The sequence below is a fragment of the Rutidosis leptorrhynchoides genome, chromosome 11 (assembly GCF_046630445.1).
Source record: "Rutidosis leptorrhynchoides isolate AG116_Rl617_1_P2 chromosome 11, CSIRO_AGI_Rlap_v1, whole genome shotgun sequence".
Classification (NCBI taxonomy): Eukaryota; Viridiplantae; Streptophyta; class Magnoliopsida; order Asterales; family Asteraceae; genus Rutidosis; species Rutidosis leptorrhynchoides.
In genome coordinates this window covers 79,043,563-79,061,893 of record NC_092343.1, presented here as the reverse complement: position 1 = coordinate 79,061,893, position 18,331 = coordinate 79,043,563, and the positions used below count along the sequence as shown (strand labels likewise).

General features: G+C 32.2%; 3 protein-coding genes across 4 annotated transcripts; 1 reads left to right on the top strand and 2 right to left on the bottom strand.

Annotated features, from left to right (window-relative positions):
* Positions 1–7,477: 7,477 nt before the first annotated feature.
* On the top strand, positions 7,478–10,410 carry LOC139877520 (BTB/POZ domain-containing protein At1g03010-like). 2 transcript variants are annotated; one of them, XM_071864959.1, is made up of 4 exons: positions 7,478–7,569; positions 8,329–8,395; positions 8,496–9,683; positions 9,840–10,410. In XM_071864959.1, exons 1-4 carry the CDS (start codon positions 7,478–7,480, stop codon positions 10,377–10,379), a joined length of 1,887 nt encoding a protein of 628 aa, XP_071721060.1. In that variant the 3' UTR covers positions 10,380–10,410. The 2 variants fall into 2 exon arrangements, with proteins under 2 accessions (XP_071721060.1, XP_071721059.1); XM_071864958.1 differs by having other exon boundaries at positions 8,329–8,444; positions 8,482–9,683.
* A 2,523-nt stretch (positions 10,411–12,933) lies between these two features.
* On the bottom strand, positions 12,934–13,270 carry LOC139877513 (monothiol glutaredoxin-S2-like). Its single transcript, XM_071864953.1, has one exon. The coding sequence runs from the start codon at positions 13,240–13,242 to the stop codon at positions 12,934–12,936; it is 309 nt and encodes a 102-aa protein (XP_071721054.1). The 5' UTR covers positions 13,243–13,270.
* Positions 13,271–14,532: 1,262 nt separating this feature from the next.
* LOC139877422 (monothiol glutaredoxin-S2-like) lies at positions 14,533–14,949 on the bottom strand. The gene has a single exon (XM_071864850.1). The coding sequence runs from the start codon at positions 14,886–14,888 to the stop codon at positions 14,580–14,582; it is 309 nt and encodes a 102-aa protein (XP_071720951.1). The 5' UTR covers positions 14,889–14,949; the 3' UTR covers positions 14,533–14,579.
* Positions 14,950–18,331: the final 3,382 nt, after the last annotated feature.

The following is an 18,331-nucleotide window of genomic DNA, read 5'->3' as shown; positions in this document are numbered from 1 at the left end:
GACAAGCTTTTAGTTGCAATTGTTCTATTTACAAGTAATATTCGTTTAAATAATAAAAGGTGAAGACAAAAGACAGATTCGACGAATTGAAGACGCAAACGACCAAAAAGCTCAAAAGTACAAAAGACAATCAAAGAGGTTCCAATTATTGATAAAAAAACGTCTCGAAATTACAAGAGTACAAGATTCAAAACGCAAAGTACAAGATATTAAATTGTACGCAAGGACGTTCGAAAATCCGGAACCAGGACCAGAGTCAACTCTCAACGCTCGACGCAACGGACTAAAAATTACAAGTCAACTATGCACATAAATATAATATATAATATTTAAATAATTCTTATAATTATTTATATATTATAATAAATAATAAAAACCGTCGGCAAGAAAGACTCCAAACTGGACTGAGCTATAATTTCAATCTCCGCGACTCGCGGAGTTTGAAGGCCAAAAATGCCGCGAGTCGCGGAGCCCCAAGTTTTGAAAGTCCCTATAAAAGCAACCGAATTCTGAGCATTTTTCATCATCTTTTTCTTCTTCTCTCATAATACTACGTAAATATTTATATTTATATTTTAATTTTAATTTTAATTATAATTCTAATAATAAGGGTATGTTAGCGAATGTTGTATGGGTGTAAGTCGAAATTCTATCCGTGTAACGCTACGCTATTTTTAATCATTGTAAGTTATGTTCAACCTTTTTACATTAATGTCTCGTAGCTAAGTTATTATTATGCTTATTTAATCCGAAGTAATCATGATGTTGGGCTAATTACTAAAATTGGGTAATTGGGCTTTGTACCATAATTGGGGTTTGGACAAAAGAACGACACTTGTGGAAATTAGACTATGGGCTATTAAAGGGTTTTATATTAACTAAACAATACATTGTTAATTTAATATACAAACTTATAATTTGACGTATTTATATATAACCACATACGCTTGACTGGGTACGGTGGGCGGGATATCTATAAATACCAATAATTATTCATTTTACCGGACACGGAACTGGATTAATAGTTAATAGACTTGTTGAAATATGGGTGAATTACATTCAAGGGTAATTGGTGTAATTGTTAACAAAGTAGTAAAACCTTGGTTTACACGCAGTCGATAACCTGGTGTATTCATTAAACAAAGTATTAAAACCTTGTTACAATTCGAATCCCCAATTAGTTGGAATATTTGACTTCGGGAATAAGAATAATTTGACGAAGGCTTTCGCTCTTTATATTTATGACTGATGGACTATTATGGACAAATCCGTATGGACATATTAAATAATCCAGGACAAAAGACAATTAACCCATGGGCATAAAACTAAAATCAACACGCCAAACATCATGATTACGGAAGTTTAAATAAGCATAATTCTTTTATTTCATATTTAATTTCCTTTATTTTATATTTAATTGCACTTCTAATTATCGCATTTTTATTGTTATTGTATTTAATTGCACTTTTAATTATCGTACTTTTTAATTATCGCAAGTTTATTTTATCGCACTTTTATTATTCGCAATTTCATTATCGTTATTTACTTTACGCTTTAATTTAAGTCTTGTATTTATTTTTAATATTTTACATTTAGGTTTTAACTGCGACTAAAGTTTTAAAATCGACAAACCGGTCATTAATCGGTAAAAAACCCCCCTTTATAATAATAATATTATTTATATATATATATTTGTATTTTTATAAAAGTAAACTAATATAGCGTTGAGCTTTGTTTAAAAAAGATTCCCTGTGGAACGAACCGGACTTACTAAAAACTACACTACTGTGCGATTAGGTACACTGCCTATAAGTGTTGTAGCAAGGTTTAAGTTTATCCATTCTATAAATAAATAAATATCTTGTGTAAAATTGTATCGTATTTAATAGTATTTCCTGCTAAAATTAATAGCTATTTCGTATACCCCGCTGCAACTATCAAATGCAATAAACTTTGTACAAAGCATGAGAGACTCCATGCAGGCAACAAGCACATCACAGCGGAAGCATTCTAAGGACCTGAAAATAAAACATGCTAAAAAGTCAACACGAATGTTGGTGAGTTATAGGTTCAATTGATCGAGTCATAAGTATATAAAGATAGACCACAAGATTTCATCAAAACTTTATCAATAGATTCTACGTAACAGAGCACCCTGGTAACTAAACTTAACGCTATAAGGATAATTACCCCAGTCATTTTAATACACGCAAACCAACGTGTCATAAACTCAAATAACATACGTCCGTTAAAAGGCTAGCGCTCTAGCTCGGACGGGGATGTCAAGCCCTATGGATCCATATACAATTATTCGCGCCCACCAGTCCATATCCTATGTACTGGCAGCTACTAGTTACCAAAGCTAAGGGATTTTCGGTTTAACTCAGTGTAGAATTTAGTATGTACTTGTGTCTTATTGCGTTTAAAATAAATTGCATGTATTCTCAGCCCAAAAATATTTAAAGTATTTAAAAAGGGAGACTATAAACTCACAGTTCAATATTGAGACTCAATATTGTAGGCAAATTGCGTAGACGTAATGATGGTAGACGACTGTATGGTTGACCTTGGATTCAAGAACAATACCCCGAACAATACCCAATATTTCCTTAGCTTAGAGCGGCTTGAAACCCGAATTAAAAACACCCTCGTATATACCTTATTATTATTAAACTTAAATTTAAAATTATAATTATAATATAAATATAAATAAATTACAGAAGAAAGAAGTGTAAGGAATTCGTCGAGGAAACTGGCGTATTTATAGTACTTTTTCATTTACTGTAGCTCATGCGATCGCATGAGTTTTCAGTGTTTACTGCAGCAAATAGTGTTTACTGTAGCAAATAGTATTTACTGAAGCAAATAGTGTTTACTGTAGCAAATAGTGTTTACTGTAGCAAAGTCGTTTTCACTGTAGCAATTCACTGTAGCAAGTCGTTTTCACTGTAGCCACTGTAGCAAAGTCGTTTTTACTGTAACAAATAGTGTTTTACTGTAGCAAAGTCGTTTTTACGGTAGCAATTAGTGTTTTACTTGTACATCTTATAATATATATATATATATATATATATATATATATATATATATATATATATATATATATATATATATATATATATATATATATATATATATATGTATATTTACATAATATTAAATCATATAGAGAATTGGTTTAAATTAGTCAAAATTTTCTGGGTCATCACACATGTTAACCCATATACTTATATTTAATTACTCATTATTAGAATAATTATTAGACTAATAATATAATTTGAACACTTTGCATATCTTTTTTGATTTTTCTTATTGTGTTTGTTTTCTTTATTAGACTATTAGATATATTGTATAACTAGTGAAATGACCCGTGAAATTACGAGTTTTTTTAAACGAAATAGTTTAATGATATAATTTAGGTATTAAGTGAATGTAAATGATAAAGTCATTTAGTTTAATGACCAATGAAATCACGAACTCTGACTAAGAAATTTCTCGTTGTTCTTACAAACATATTGATGTATTTAACTTGGTTGGAATAAATAAACTACATTTATTTTCCCCAACACTCTTCTAATTTTCATCACAATTACTATTTTTCTTGTCATAAATGCCTACATAACAACCTTTTATTGAAGCTTGTATTTCGCATACATATGTAACATAATTAATCCCGTAAAAAGAACTCATACTTAAATAATAATAATAATAATATAATAATAATAATAATAATAATAATAATAATAATAATAATAATAATAATAATAATAATAATAATAATAATAAAGTTTGCTTAAAAATTGAGTATTTAATTTTAATAATAATTATTAGTAATAACAAATGTCTTTTGAATTTTTTTTTTTAAATTAAAAATACAACTATTATATGAAGGTTGTACAATATGCTTCAAATTTTGTACATATTTTCATGGAGTATTTTGCAAAAGATTGTACAATATGTTTTAAAGTTTGTACATATGATCATGAAGGTGTTTTATCATAAAGTTTTACATAATGTTTCAAATATTGTATCATATGGTCAAGAGTGTTTTACCATAAGCTTGTACATAATGCTTAAAGTATTATACATATAGTCATGAGAGTGTTTTATCAAAAATTTGTACATAATGCTTCATATATTATATTATTAACATGTTTATATTTTTATAAAATATAATTAATTATTTTGATGACATCATCATGAGAGGTTTAGAATTTTTCTCTTTACTAAAGCTTGGATAATCCTTATTAGATACTATACATATCATAACATGCGGGTTTGCCCAAGGAACGTAGATATCCGCGGGATACGATAATGAACGAGAAATTTAACCTATTGACAGGTACACGGGTCTTGAAGGGTAATGAGAAAATCATGATGGGAATCGCAAATATAAAGGATTTGTTCCCATTGCATATACTTATATATTTATAATTGATTCTTATAATTTAAATACTTAATATAAATCACGATTATTTAAGTTGTCATAAAAAAACTACTCCAACATATTAATGAAATTAATTAGTACTAACAACTTATACTTTTTGTTTAAATTCAAATTATTTATATTCTTTATTTTACATGTAATTATTATGTCATGTTCGGTTTTGTGTATACATAAACATCGTAATATTTAAACTTTATATGTACTTTTATTTATTACGAAGTATATGTTATAAATAAATAATATTAGTTTATTTTTTAATTTCGTAAATTTGTAAGTCTTAATCTAATATGTTTAATAAATAATATAAACATAGTTTATGGTTTTCCAAATAAACTATGTTGAATTTTATAACTTCAACCATGAGAAGACCAATAACCTATAAAAGTCAGGATTTTTCAGAAAAATATGTACTTATAAAAATTGAATGGGCAAATTTCATAAAAAGGTACTTCGTAACATATTTACCTCATTTTCATATTTTTGGTAATCTATTTCATTCTGCTATAAAAAATGACTCATTTTTCAATAGTTAATTAAAAGGAGGGTGTCAATAACTTTTTCAGTTAAGTTGTATAATGTACTAAACATGTAAGGATGTTTTCGTCTTTTTATCGTTTTCCTTTATTTAAACAAAATCATCTTCAACAAAGTTAAATTTGCCCAGGTAACTAACATTTTCTTTCTTTTTCAACTAATCCTCAAACACATAAACCCTATATTTAACAATATCAATTTTAACAATTAACATTCAAACAATATCAAATCGTTGGAACACGTTTATTTACATCTCAAGTTTACAACACATTCAATTTTGAAGAAAACCCACACTTGAGTTGACAAAAACTTCATTCATGAAAACCCCAAATTAATCAGCCCTAAATCCATTTTCTTGAATGCAAAATCGATCTCCGGTACCATTGTAGGCTTGCCTCAGTGGTATCTCCACACCTTGTGTGTGGGATTTGGGATTTAGCATGGGTTCGATCCTCGCTCTGACCATCCTATTAATCAATTTGCCTGGAAGAAGAAGCTCTAGATTGACCCCGGAGGGGTTTTCTCCCGGATCCATTCAGGATTCAAACCCGGTCCGTCTGCCCCTCGGGATGGTTTAAGGATTGGGTTCCTGCAATGTTGTTCGGATTTCCCCCCGAAAGAGCGTACGTGCATGGCAAATGAGAGTATTTGATGCCGATAACTTGCCTTTAAAAAAATGGATCTCCAGTGAACACCTTGTATACAACGTTTTTTTTTTTCCAACATAAACACAACCCAAATCATATGAGTGGAGTTTGATTTGTTCATCCGACGGTAATCCACAAGTCTTTCCTGTTTTTGTTCATCTTTCAGAGATAAAAAAAGATGAGAACTGGAGCTTTTTAGTGCGGTGGTGGCTAGTGGTTAACAAGTCTCTTCGAAACGGAAAGTCACCGAAAACTCTTCATATTTATAGACAGATCTATTTGCATATTTTGTTCACGTCAATAGATCTGTTTTTATATCTTGATTAATATATTGAGGTCAAGTTCATGAACGGTAGTGTGAATTAATATATATGAACTCAATTTTGTGGTAAACAAGTTTGTAGAGCATTCCCAATTATGAAACCCTTATTCAGATTAACATAATGCCACATCAGCACCATATCACCATTTTCTTCTCATATCTTTTCCATCAATAACCCATCACATTTTACTCCCAACCATGACATACCTACTAAATTAATTAATAATCATTTTACAAATATTAATGCTATAAGTACAAGTAATCTAAACACACACTCTCGTGATTCAAAAAGTTTAAAAAACACGAAATGGTTGGCAAGTGGACGCTGGCAATGTATTAGCTAGATGTTGCCAATGATGTTATAGCTTTGGCAATTAAATTGGCGGAACATTAAAACTCTCGTTGGGAGTGCTCTAAAGGTTGTAGATTTAATAAGAATTGTTCTTTTTGGTTCTCTATCTTTCATGATGGTTATAAATCAACATATATAAATGGACGAAAAATACTCTTACATGTTTAGTAGTATGTGATACAACTTAACTGAAAACGTTAACGATACTTCTCTTTTCGATTATGAAAAACGAATCTTTTTCTTTTAAAAGAATGAAATAGATTACTGAAAATAAAAAAGGGGATAAATAGATTAAATTATATGGCATGAGCAATATTCAAATGAGTTCAACTTTTAAATTGAGATTCAACGGACCAATCGGAGTGCGATATGTGACACGACAATCACATTGTGATTGAAAAAAATCAATTTTTTTAAAAAAGATTTTTTAAATAAAAATTTTGTTTTTTTTCCGAATTTTTTTTTTCAATTCCATGTGATTGGATTTGACATGCAGTAAATCACATGTGATTCTGCATACCAATCACATGTGATTGTAAAACCCAATCACATATGATTTACTGCATGTCAAATCCAATCACATGCGATTGAAAAAAAAATTGGAAAAAAATAACAAAAAATTCGAATTTTTTTCCCCCAATCACATGTGATTATCGCGCCACATGTCACACTCTGATTGATCCATTGAATTTCAAGAAAATTGTTGGATTCACGTAATTACAACTCTATATCGCATTTGTCCAAATTGAATATTATGTAGCTTATCAGTTGATTAATAAAATAATGCATGCTAAATGTTAAATCTAATAAAGATAAAGATTCTACTAAAAAAAACATGCCAAACAAATAAAACTTGTTGAAATTTATTGTATTATCAAGCTTTATACGGAGTACAATTTTTATCTTATTTTTATTTACAAAAATAAAAACACACAAACACAGAGTTGAAAAAGGCACCGAAAAGGAAACAACAGTGCTGTCTCTACATTTATTGACTTTATATTAATCAAATCGAAAACCACTCAATTAAAGCATAATTATACTTCCCCTTTAATCTTGCATGCACACCTTCACTTTTTTTTTCACACACAAACACAAACACAAACACTCATGCCTCAACTCACCTGAAACCAAAAAAAAAAAAAAAACTTACAATTTTTTTTGTTCTTGAAGAAATGGGCGTTGTTACCATCAGTGAATTGAAGCCAAGCATCTCCGGAAAACGATCTTTTCGACCTAATTCGAGTACTCGACATGTTACAGAATGGTAAATCTTCAGATCAATTAAATTTTAATGTAATGCAACTGCTAGCTTTGCAAAAACTGTTTATATTTTGTCATAGGATATTATACCTGTTGCAATTAGTAGGGATTTTAAGTATTGTTAAGTTAAACCGTACACATAACTTTAGAGCATGTGTACAATTTACTAGCAGTGACCGAGTAGTCTAAATAAAAAAATATTATTCGTCAATAGCATGTTCTCAATAATGTATTATAATATATCAATTTAGTGTATAGTTTTATGTAACAACTGGTGAATTAATTTTGAAAATTTATGGCAGAGCATTGGGGATGACATATCAAGACTTATGTGACAAATTTTTTTAAAATGAAAACAAAAATTTCAAACTTTAATACAAAATTTACTCACTACCCATGAAAATTTTATATCTAAAGAAACCATCACATGCTTGAAATGCTTGAAAGTGACTTGAAATTTATTTCATGTTTAACTCATACAGTCATACAAAAAAACAAAAAGAACATAGTTTCATGTTTAATAGATGGGTCACATCTTTTATTTTTCCCTTAAATTCTTCAATTATTGTATCCCAAAATTTCATCTTTACAGATTCTTCCTATTTATGTTCTAGATTCATGTGTGTTCTTCATTATTTTGTTATGTTCTTGGCTGAAATTCTGAATCCAAAGAACCTTTTGTAACGAATAAAAAAAAACATTTTACTGTTCGTTCGATAAATTATAAAAAATTATAAAAAATGATGAATCGCATTTGTAACAGGCCGATATCTGATGTTTCTAGCGATCTCACCGTTGATCTAGGAACAACAAGTTTTGCACTTCATAAGGTAATAAATAATGTTACATCAAAAGTTATAAGTTTTGGACTTAATACTATTTGATTTTAAATGTCAAAGTGTTCTGTTTTTGTTTTTGTTTTTGTTACAGTTTCCTCTGGTTTCTAAAAGTGGAAAAATTCGAAAAATGTTAATAGATGCTAAAGATTCGAAAACAATACGCCTAAATCTTCAAAACGTACCAGGCGGATCAGAATCATTCGAGCTCGCTGCAAAGTTTTGTTACGGTATAAACATAGAGATTAATCTATCAAACGTTGCAAAACTACGTTGCACGTCACATTTTCTAGAAATGACTGAAGAATTCGCCGATAAAAATCTTGAAATGCGTACTGAAACGTTTTTGAAAGAATTTGTTCTTCCTAGTATAACAAATTCGATTTCAGTTTTACACCATTGCGAAAGTTTGTTACCTGTGTCAGAAGAGATAGGTTTAGTTACTAAACTCGTTACATCTATCGCTAATAACGCTTCTAAAGAGCAATTAAGTTGTGGTTTGTCTAAGCTAGAAAGTAATTATCCTTCTAAGCCAATTTTACCGTTAGATTCGGAAAATTGGTGGGGGAAATCGTTAACGATGCTTAATCTTGAGTTCTTTCAACGAGTGTTAACCGTTGTGAAGACGAAAGGTCTAAAACAGGATATGATTGCGAGGATTCTTATGAATTACGCGCATAATTCACTTCAAGGTTTGTTTTTGAGGGACCCACACCTCGTAAAAGGAAGTTTTTCGGATCTAGAATCGCAAAAGAAGCATAGAGTGGTTGTTGAAGTGATTGTTGGTTTGTTACCTACACAATCACATAAAAGTAGTGTTCCAATGGCGTTTTTATCGAGCTTGTTGAAGTCTTCAATTTTGGCGTCTACGTCTACTGCTTGTAGATCGGATCTAGAGAGACGAATAGGGTTGCAACTTAATCAAGCTATTCTTGAAGACATACTAATTCCGGCGAGTTCTCATGGTAACAATCATAGTCAACTTTATGACACTGACACAATTTTTAGGATCTTTTCGATTTTCTTGAATTTGGATGAAGACGATGATGATGAAAATCCGATGATGGATGAAAGTGAAATGGTGTATGATTTCGATACACCATCGTCTCCAAAACAAAGCTCGATAGTGAAAGTCTCGAAGCTACTTGATTGTTTTCTTGCGGAAATCGCAATAGATACGAATTTGCCTGCATCGAAGTTCATTGCACTTGCGGAATTGCTTCCCGATCATGCTAGGTTGGTAAATGATGGATTATATCGAGCCGTTGACATCTTTTTAAAGGTAAATAATGTGTTCGTATGGCTAAAAGTGATTTACATATACATTGTTGCGTGGAAATTGTAAACATGCAATTTCCACGCAATTTCCACGCAGGAATACGTTTTGTTTTATATTATAATTTTAGGTATGACAATTTTTATTTTATAATGTTGGCAGGTTCATCCGAATTTAAAGGACTCGGAGCGTTATCGATTGTGTAAAACAATCGATTGCCAGAAACTGAGTCAAGAAGCGTGTAGCCATGCGGCTCAAAACGAGCGTCTCCCAGTTCAAATGGCGGTTCAAGTGCTATACTTTGAGCAAATCAGGCTTCGAAATGCAATGAATGGAGGTCATAACAACCTCTTTTTTGGATCAATGAATAACCCATTCTCACAACGCGGTAGTAGCGGTGTCGGGAGTGGGTGTATCTCTCCTAGGGACAATTATGCGTCCGTTAGGAGAGAAAATCGAGAACTGAAACTTGAAGTAACCCGAATGAGAATGAGGCTAACGGATCTTGAAAAAGATCATGTTTCAATGAAACAAGAACTTGTCAAGTCGCATCCAGCGAACAAGTTGTTTAAATCATTGACGAAGAAATTGGGAAAATTGAATAGTTTGTTCAAATTCAGAGATGCTAGGGCCACCGGCAGCAGACCGGGTTCTGAAAGTCGGTTCGTGTTTCAGAAACGAAGGCGTAACTCCATTGCGTAATCGGTTATTCGAAGTTTTCTTGTTTTTGCTAGTGTGATTGTGAATACTAAAGAGTGTGTACAGGTGTACTAATAGTGATTCTTGTTTGATGTGAGATTTTTGTGCTAATAGTATTAAGTTCTTGTTTAATTTACAACTTCAAAATTCACATTTTTGCTGTCTTACCACTTGTTAGGGTTGTGTCAAGAAAATGTTTCAAAAATTACACAAGGGATTCAGGTCGTAGAAGTCACTAGTCAATCGAGATCTTGTAGAGACTAATCGACCATGTCATAGACTAGTCAGACGTTGACCAACTTTGATTGACGTTGACTGTATTAACTGATTTTGAATGTATAAATCCGACATTAACGGACTAAATTAAAGTTTTGACAATGTTAACTTTATAAGATTGGCAAGTTAAACATTTTAGGCACTATGAATTTTGACCGCGTCGAGCCTCTAAAACCTTGATACTCATCACATAAACAGATAGAAAGTTGGCCATGCCTTATGACGTAAACAAAGGTAACGTACGTGATCGCTAAATTGTCGATTTTCGAATCGACAAATCATTCTACATTTCTGTTCTTCAGATTAATTAGGTATTCTTTCATCTCAATATGTGTAATTATATCGATCAGTCAATGTGTTTGTATAATATATTGTCGTTAATCAGCTTAATTTTGATCAAAATCAATTTCTAGGGTTTATACATTCATACGATCATAAATGCAATTCTGATGTAATTGAAATTCTAATTCTAATATTAGTCTTGTTGATAAGTCATGCGACCATAGATTAATCAGCTTAATTTGATCTCCTAGGATTTATATATCCTTACGTTCATAATAAACATATTAAATCTAATTTAAATGGAACAGTATTACAATATTATTAGGTTTTGCTTATATAGTGCTTAAATCCCTCAATTTTGACCTGATTTTGTGTTCCTGGTCAAAATTGGTCAAGGTTTTGAACAATTGGCTAAAAGCCTAATATATACTACCTCATGTGACGTCACACACCTGTTTATCTTTATAATATTTTTGAATTTAATAATTATTACTAAGCTGGAAGTGGAGACCGGGACCACAGTAGTATAGATCTTTAAACCTGGACCACTGGAGATGGTAGATAATGAGTTTTCTGTTAAGCAGAGTAATCATGAAAGATTATTATAACTAAATGAACACATTCATTGATATACTTGTATATAACAAATACTTTGAATCACATAAATGTTCATTCCCTTTCATTGTGATTGGTGATTATAGATCACCACCATTGATAGCATTGATGAATTTTATGTCTTTATGGATGGATTTATCAATGGTGGGACTTTATGCTTTTATCAGTCATTCCCCTTTATTATTTTTTTTAGTGATGATTTCAGAAAAAGCTTTAAGTACACTAAAGGATTTATGTTACAATTCATCATTTGCACTAGAGTTATGAAATGTCTGCTGCTCATAAATGTAGTAAATGATATGATAGTTTTTAGAATGAGTTTGGCAAGGATATGATTAAGGTTTGGTAGTGAGACGTGTACGACTTGTACCGATGATTAGCTTGGTTTCCTAATGCTTATGTAAATGACACTTTCATAAATGATGCGATTTAGACGTTAAACGGAAACTGTTAAAATTATTGAAAGGGGTAAGTTCTTGGTTTTAAGTGTCAGCCGATTAATACAAAGCTTGATGTCGTTATATGCAACATACACTCGACTTCTATAACTGTGTCGCAACCTGTACATATGGGTTATATGTTGAACCAAGTGAATTTTTCCGTGCTTAAAATGTTATGTGTGACATCTATTACATTGTCTTACTTTAGTGAAATGGGCATCTTTGTCTATGTGGTGGTGTGTGTTATTTCCTTAGATCATATTCTATATTCTCTATCCTCGTCTAAGGTTCAAATTTGTAATATCCTATATGTAACATGTGTCGGTATGTGATGTCTAATTGTGGTTTCTTGAGTCGATGTCACAATATTCCGGGTCCTCCTTTTTGAAATTTCTAAAAAAATTGTGCAAATCTCACTAGCAACATATATTGGGTGGTTAGGAAAAAGGTCAAAATGGTCACGGGCGCGTACATATGAGTAAAAATGCTGGTTTGTCTGAACAGGGAAAACATTAATCGTTTACCCTTTTCTATTGTGCAACTGATAGAGAACATGCCAATAATGACGAAGCCAAGCCCAATACGTGGAAAACCCAATAATGAACAACCTACTAGAAAGTCTTTATTGGATGGTCTTTATATAAAGACTTTCCATTGGGCTGTTCATTAATGGGCTTTCCATGTATTGGGCTTGATCTCATCACTATTTGCCAGTACTCTATCAATAACTTTCTACTTGTACTGCATTGGAAATATTGTGCTCTATTAAAGTAGTAATACCAATCTTATAAAATACAGTAAGATGTCATATCAAGATTGACATTACATAGTATGGAAATAGTATAAAGTTTGCCAAAAGGCTAACAGAAGATCTTGAAGCATAACAGTACTTTCACCTAAAACAAGACACTGTCACATAATCCTATCTGTCATTTTCATATTACTTAAACCCATATAGCATTGGCCTTCTTGAGTAGTTTGACTAATTTGCCCTTGATATGGAGTGTCATGATCTCATTTGGACCTCCAATCAGCTCTTGCCCTATAAATATGACCGGCACCTTCGTCTTACACCCCAATGCTTTTAACTCTGTCTCTATTTGTTGCCCATTAGGATGTTCATCTATCTCATAAACTGTAGGGTTAGCTCCAAAACTGTAAATCAGAGTTTTTACTGTGTGAGACATGCAACAAGTACTTTTACTAAAAATTACCACTGGCTTTTCAGCAACCAATCTCGTAACCATGGCCATTATGTTAATAATAGAAGTGGTATGATAATGATTGTGAAAAAATATTTTAGTAGATATAAGTAAGAGTTTGTTATGTGAAGATCAGTTGTGTTTTGAGGAAATAGGAACTCAAATGGAGACTATATATAGTGACTCGAGGGTATATGTGATTCGGATGGAATTTATGATAGGTATTATTCTTATCTATGAAACTGACTGTTTCGAGTTCATGAATACAGTCGTTATTATGAAATTATGTTATTAGTTATTACCAATTGTAAGTGTATCACAACCTGTTAATTTGGGTCACATGTTGAACAAAGTGAATTGTTCATTTATTCCTTTTAAACATGACTACTTTTCTTATAATTGTTGGTAACCTGATGTAACCCATCAATTTTGAATATCAAAATATGATAGAAAGGTTGACAACCTAAATATTGGTCATGTGGATCAGAATAAATTCTTTTTCTGCAGGAAAATCAAACTTCATAATATTTTACATGAATATTTTTTATACTATAATGACCTTAAATAGCTACTAGTAACTTAAGTCTGCTAGCCAGACCCAATTTTTTTTTTCCCGTGCTTAAAATGTTATGTGCGACATCTATTACATTGTCTTACTTTAGTGAAATGGGCATCTTTGTCTATGTGGTGGTGTTTTGTTCTTTCCTTAGGATCATATTCTATATTATTTATCCTTGTCCGAGGTTCAGATTTGTAAACATACTAAATGTAACATGTGTCGGTATGTCACATTTGATTTCTAATTGTGGTTTCTTGAGTCGATGTCACAAATATTCCGGGTCCTCCTTTTTGAAATTTCTAAAAAAATTGTGCAAATCTCACTAGCAACATATATTGTGTGGTTAGGAAAAGGGTCAAAATGGTCACGGGCGCGTACATATGTGTAAAAATGCTGGTTAGCCTGAACAAGGAAAACACTATCCGTTTACCCTTTTCTATTGTGCAACTTATAAAGAACATGCCAATAATGATGAGGCCAAGCCCAATACATAGAAAACCCAATAATGAACAACATACTAGAAGTCTTTATTACATAGTCTTTATATAAAGACTTTCCACTGGGCTGTTCATTATCGGGCTTTCCATATATTGGGCTTCATCATTATTTGCCTGTTCTCTATCAGCAACTTTCTACTTGGACTGCATTAGAAACATTGTGCTCTATTAAAGTAGTAATACCAATCTTATAAAATACAGTAAGATGTCATATCAAGATTGAAATTACATAGTGTGGAAATTGTATAAAAAAACTCTTGAAGCATAACATTGCTTTTACCTAAAACAAGCCACTGTTACTTAATTAATCCTATCTGTTATTTTCATATTACTTAAACCCATATAGCATTGGCCTTCTTGAGCAGTTTGACTAATTTGTCCTTGAGATGGAGTGTCATGATCTCATTTGGACCTCCAATCAGCTCTTGCCCTATAAATATGACTGGCACCTTCGTCTTACACCCTAATGCTTTTAACTCTGTCTCTATTTGTTGCCCATTAGGATGTTCATCTATCTCATAAACTGTAGGGTTAGCTCCAAAGCTGTAAATCAGAGTTTTTACTGTATGAGACATACAACAAGTACTTTTACTAAAAATTACCACTGGCTTTTCAGCAACCAATGTTGTAACCATGGTCATTATGTTAATAATAGAAGTGATATAATAAAGATTGTGAAAAATATTTAGTAGGTATAAGATAGAGCTTGTTATGTGAAGATCAATTGTGTTTTGAGGAAATTGGAACTCAAATGGAGACTATATATATAGTGACTCAAGGGTATATGGAATTTATGAAAGGTGTTATTCTTATCTATGAAACTGACTGTTTCGAGTTCATGAATACAGTCGTTATTATGCGAGCATTAGTATTTGCAAATATGCAAAAATCCGAGAGTATATGTTTTGGTACTTATGGGAGAATAAGATAAAGGTTTTAGGCATCTCTATTATGGACGGAGAATTCACAAATTTCTCTTTTGAAAAATCATTTTCTTAACCTTAAGAACTCATAAGTCCATATACAGTTATATGCAAACACAATATGTAACATTTTGTGAATGGAAATTATGAATACAGTCTATAGTTTTGCCGATTGTGATGATTTTTTCTGCTGGCATCATAAAAGTGGAGAAAGAAGCTAAACTTATCCACTTATGTAACTTTTTTTGTTCCCCATATTAATATCCCTAGCTTTTAGCTCAATAAGGCAAAAGCTAATGCGTTGAAGATAAATGGAAATCTTTTGCAAACGCATGATGCTTAATTAAGCTAATTAAATAATATATATACACCTATACTATAGTTCGTGCTGTTTGGGCATCCATGGTCGGTTATAAATTTGACTTCGATGGAATGGTGCATGTTTTTTTTATAGTCTTTTCTTTTCTTTGCTTTAAATTATATCGCCCTATAGAAGTTTTTTGCTCTTATCTGTTTAAATGCACCTCTTTTTGAATAGGAGAACTGTTATATACTTATATACACATGATGATCAAATGCACACAGGACAACAGTAGCCAAAAAGCTAAGTTGCTTGATATGTATCCGTTGGTTTTTGATATTTCTGAATTTGCTTTACATTACCATATCATTGATTTGTACACGTGCTAATATCAGGCCATTTTCAGTGCCATTTTCAGTGTATAGGGCTGCATTACATGCAATACTTGTTTGTGAAAAATAGTTTTTTGCAATTACCTATTTCACCTTTAATTCGCATATATGAGATATGGTTGAATTAATATAGGCCGTGATGAGTTATTTGTTTTATGCTGTATTACACATTCTAAAAGGCTCATATTACTCAACTTAAAACTAATGACATGGTGCACTAGTATTACTGCACTTTACATGGTGCAAATGTAATTGGTGAATTAGGTTTATAAGGATGGAATTCAATGGAAAAGGGGAATATATTCTTTTTTACTTAAAAGCTATCCGTTGTGTACGTACATATCTTAGGTAAACCGAAAGTTTAATGACAAATGTTAGTGTTCTGGTGATTGTAATCGATTGCATTAAACCTTAAGATAGGGTATTTAACAATATACGATTTCGTGGTACAAGATATGACCACGTACAGGCAGCCCAAAATCGAAAACTAAAGGAAAAAATGTGACTTGTGATTTATACTTGAGGAATAAATTGTATAAAGTGACTATAATATGAAGCTAAGGGCATAAATATTGAATTTTTTTTTTTAAATGGTAATTTTTTCAAAATGACTTTTAAAAATGGAAACTGAAACTAAATCGTTGCAAAAATGGTAAAACCGTACTTCCAAAGTTCGGTTTTGGTCAAAACCGAAGTTTGGAAGTTCGGTTTTGATTTTTTATTCGTTTCCACAGTGACCTGGCAGACAAGTGTACTAGGTTAGCCACCCGTGCCCTAAACCGAAGTTTGAAACTTCGGTTTTGCAGGCTTTTCAGCAAAACCAATGTTTCAAACTTCGGTTTTGAGTCCTGCTTTAATTTGTTCACTTTTAAGCCGAATCATGCTTTTGCAGGTCGAAATCTATGGTTTTATACATCTATTTATACCAGTTGAATGTTCATTATCATTTACAACATCACATACTACACAACCACATTTCAAACACCTCAAAATGAGTTTTAATTTTCACTCAAATCAGCAATTGAAAACTAAAAAAAACACAAAATCACATTCTCAAAAAATGGCCAATGATGAGAACGATGGATGGGAATACCTACTTGATATTGATGATTTCGATATCACTCAATCTGTATCAGTTTCAAAACCCACTCAAACCATATTGGTGCCCACCGAGTTGCCACCATTCCCCCGACCTTTAGAGTCCCCCCAACTTAACCGTCAAAAACAAAAGCAACCTATTTCACTACAACGACCTGTTCTTCGCGGTTCCGGGTCTAACAAAAAGAACAAATTATCCTACCGAATCCCTGGACCCGCTGGTGTTTTCCAAGATGCGTATGAACTTCGAAATAACGAGAATAACGTTGTGGATGACATGTGTACGCAAGATTTTGTAAGGGAAATAATCAATAGACCTGAAGCGGATGATTCGTTTACACTGGATCCGTGGCTACGCGCGATGGAGTTTGCATATCCGTACGAAGGTAAACAACAAAATTGTATACTCATTATTGAAACCATAAGCCAACAATTTATGTGTATTGTTGTAACTGCAGGTAGATCTGATATAGCGAGCATTTTGAGACAACGTAGATTTTTACCAGCTGATCAAGTTGTTGGTGTTGTTAAGACTTGTGAGAAAAATTGTGTCGGTGATCTGTCTTTAACGCTCAAAGTGAGTTTACATCACTAACTTATGTATATTTTCATATTTGTATTGCGTTGACTAAAACAGGTTAATGTAACTATATTCATTTATGTTTAATAGGACACTACGGGTACTATTCGAGGATCAGTATCTAGCAAGATCATCGATGGTGTACATGGAAAGTATAAAGGTGTAAAAGGCATACGTGAGGGAGCTGTTCTGGTGCTACAAAATTGCTCTATCTTTTGCCCCAGTGTGAAGGTTAAAATCCTTAACATTACACGCAAGGCGTTAATTAAGGTGTTCTTCAAAGACGGTGGATCTACGTAGAGCATTGTGTTGTTGTTGTTGTTTAAAATAAACTATTGTTATTGTTGTTTTAAATAATGTATTGTTATATGTTGTTATTGTTATTTAAATTAAACTAGTTGTTAGTTTTGTTTAAAAACGATACTAAATGTATATCACAAACGCAACGAATTTATTTAAACAAGTTCAAAAGATAAACATTACAACCAAATCATCATAAAATACAACTAATCAGTGCCCATGACGTCCCCCACGTATATATCGCAGGTGATGACCAGTTCCGCACCTTGTTGGGACAGATTGCCTTGTACTCCTCCGCGGTAGTTGTTCCCGATTTTCATCATCGCATGTGGTTAAATCCTCGACAGGCTCATCCTCAAGTGGGTAATCAGAAACACTCATGTCAAGAGGGCTTCGAGAGGACGAGGCACCTACATATGGTCGGATAGGGGTTCGAGAGGAAGATCCATGATATATATCTTGAGGGGTCCGAGAGGATGATCCAAGATGC

Coding starts and splice junctions, on each gene's coding strand:
- LOC139877520 (XM_071864958.1), top strand. CDS start 7,478: ATGGGCGTTGTTACCATCAGTGAATTGAAGCCAAGCATCTCCGGAAAA. Junction 7,570..8,328: donor ACTCGACATGTTACAGAATG/GTAAATCTTCAG, acceptor CATTTGTAACAG/GCCGATATCTGATGTTTCTA. Junction 9,684..9,839: donor CCGTTGACATCTTTTTAAAG/GTAAATAATGTG, acceptor TAATGTTGGCAG/GTTCATCCGAATTTAAAGGA.
- LOC139877513 (XM_071864953.1), bottom strand. CDS start 13,242: ATGGCCATGGTTACGAGATTGGTTGCTGAAAAGCCAGTGGTAATTTTT.
- LOC139877422 (XM_071864850.1), bottom strand. CDS start 14,888: ATGACCATGGTTACAACATTGGTTGCTGAAAAGCCAGTGGTAATTTTT.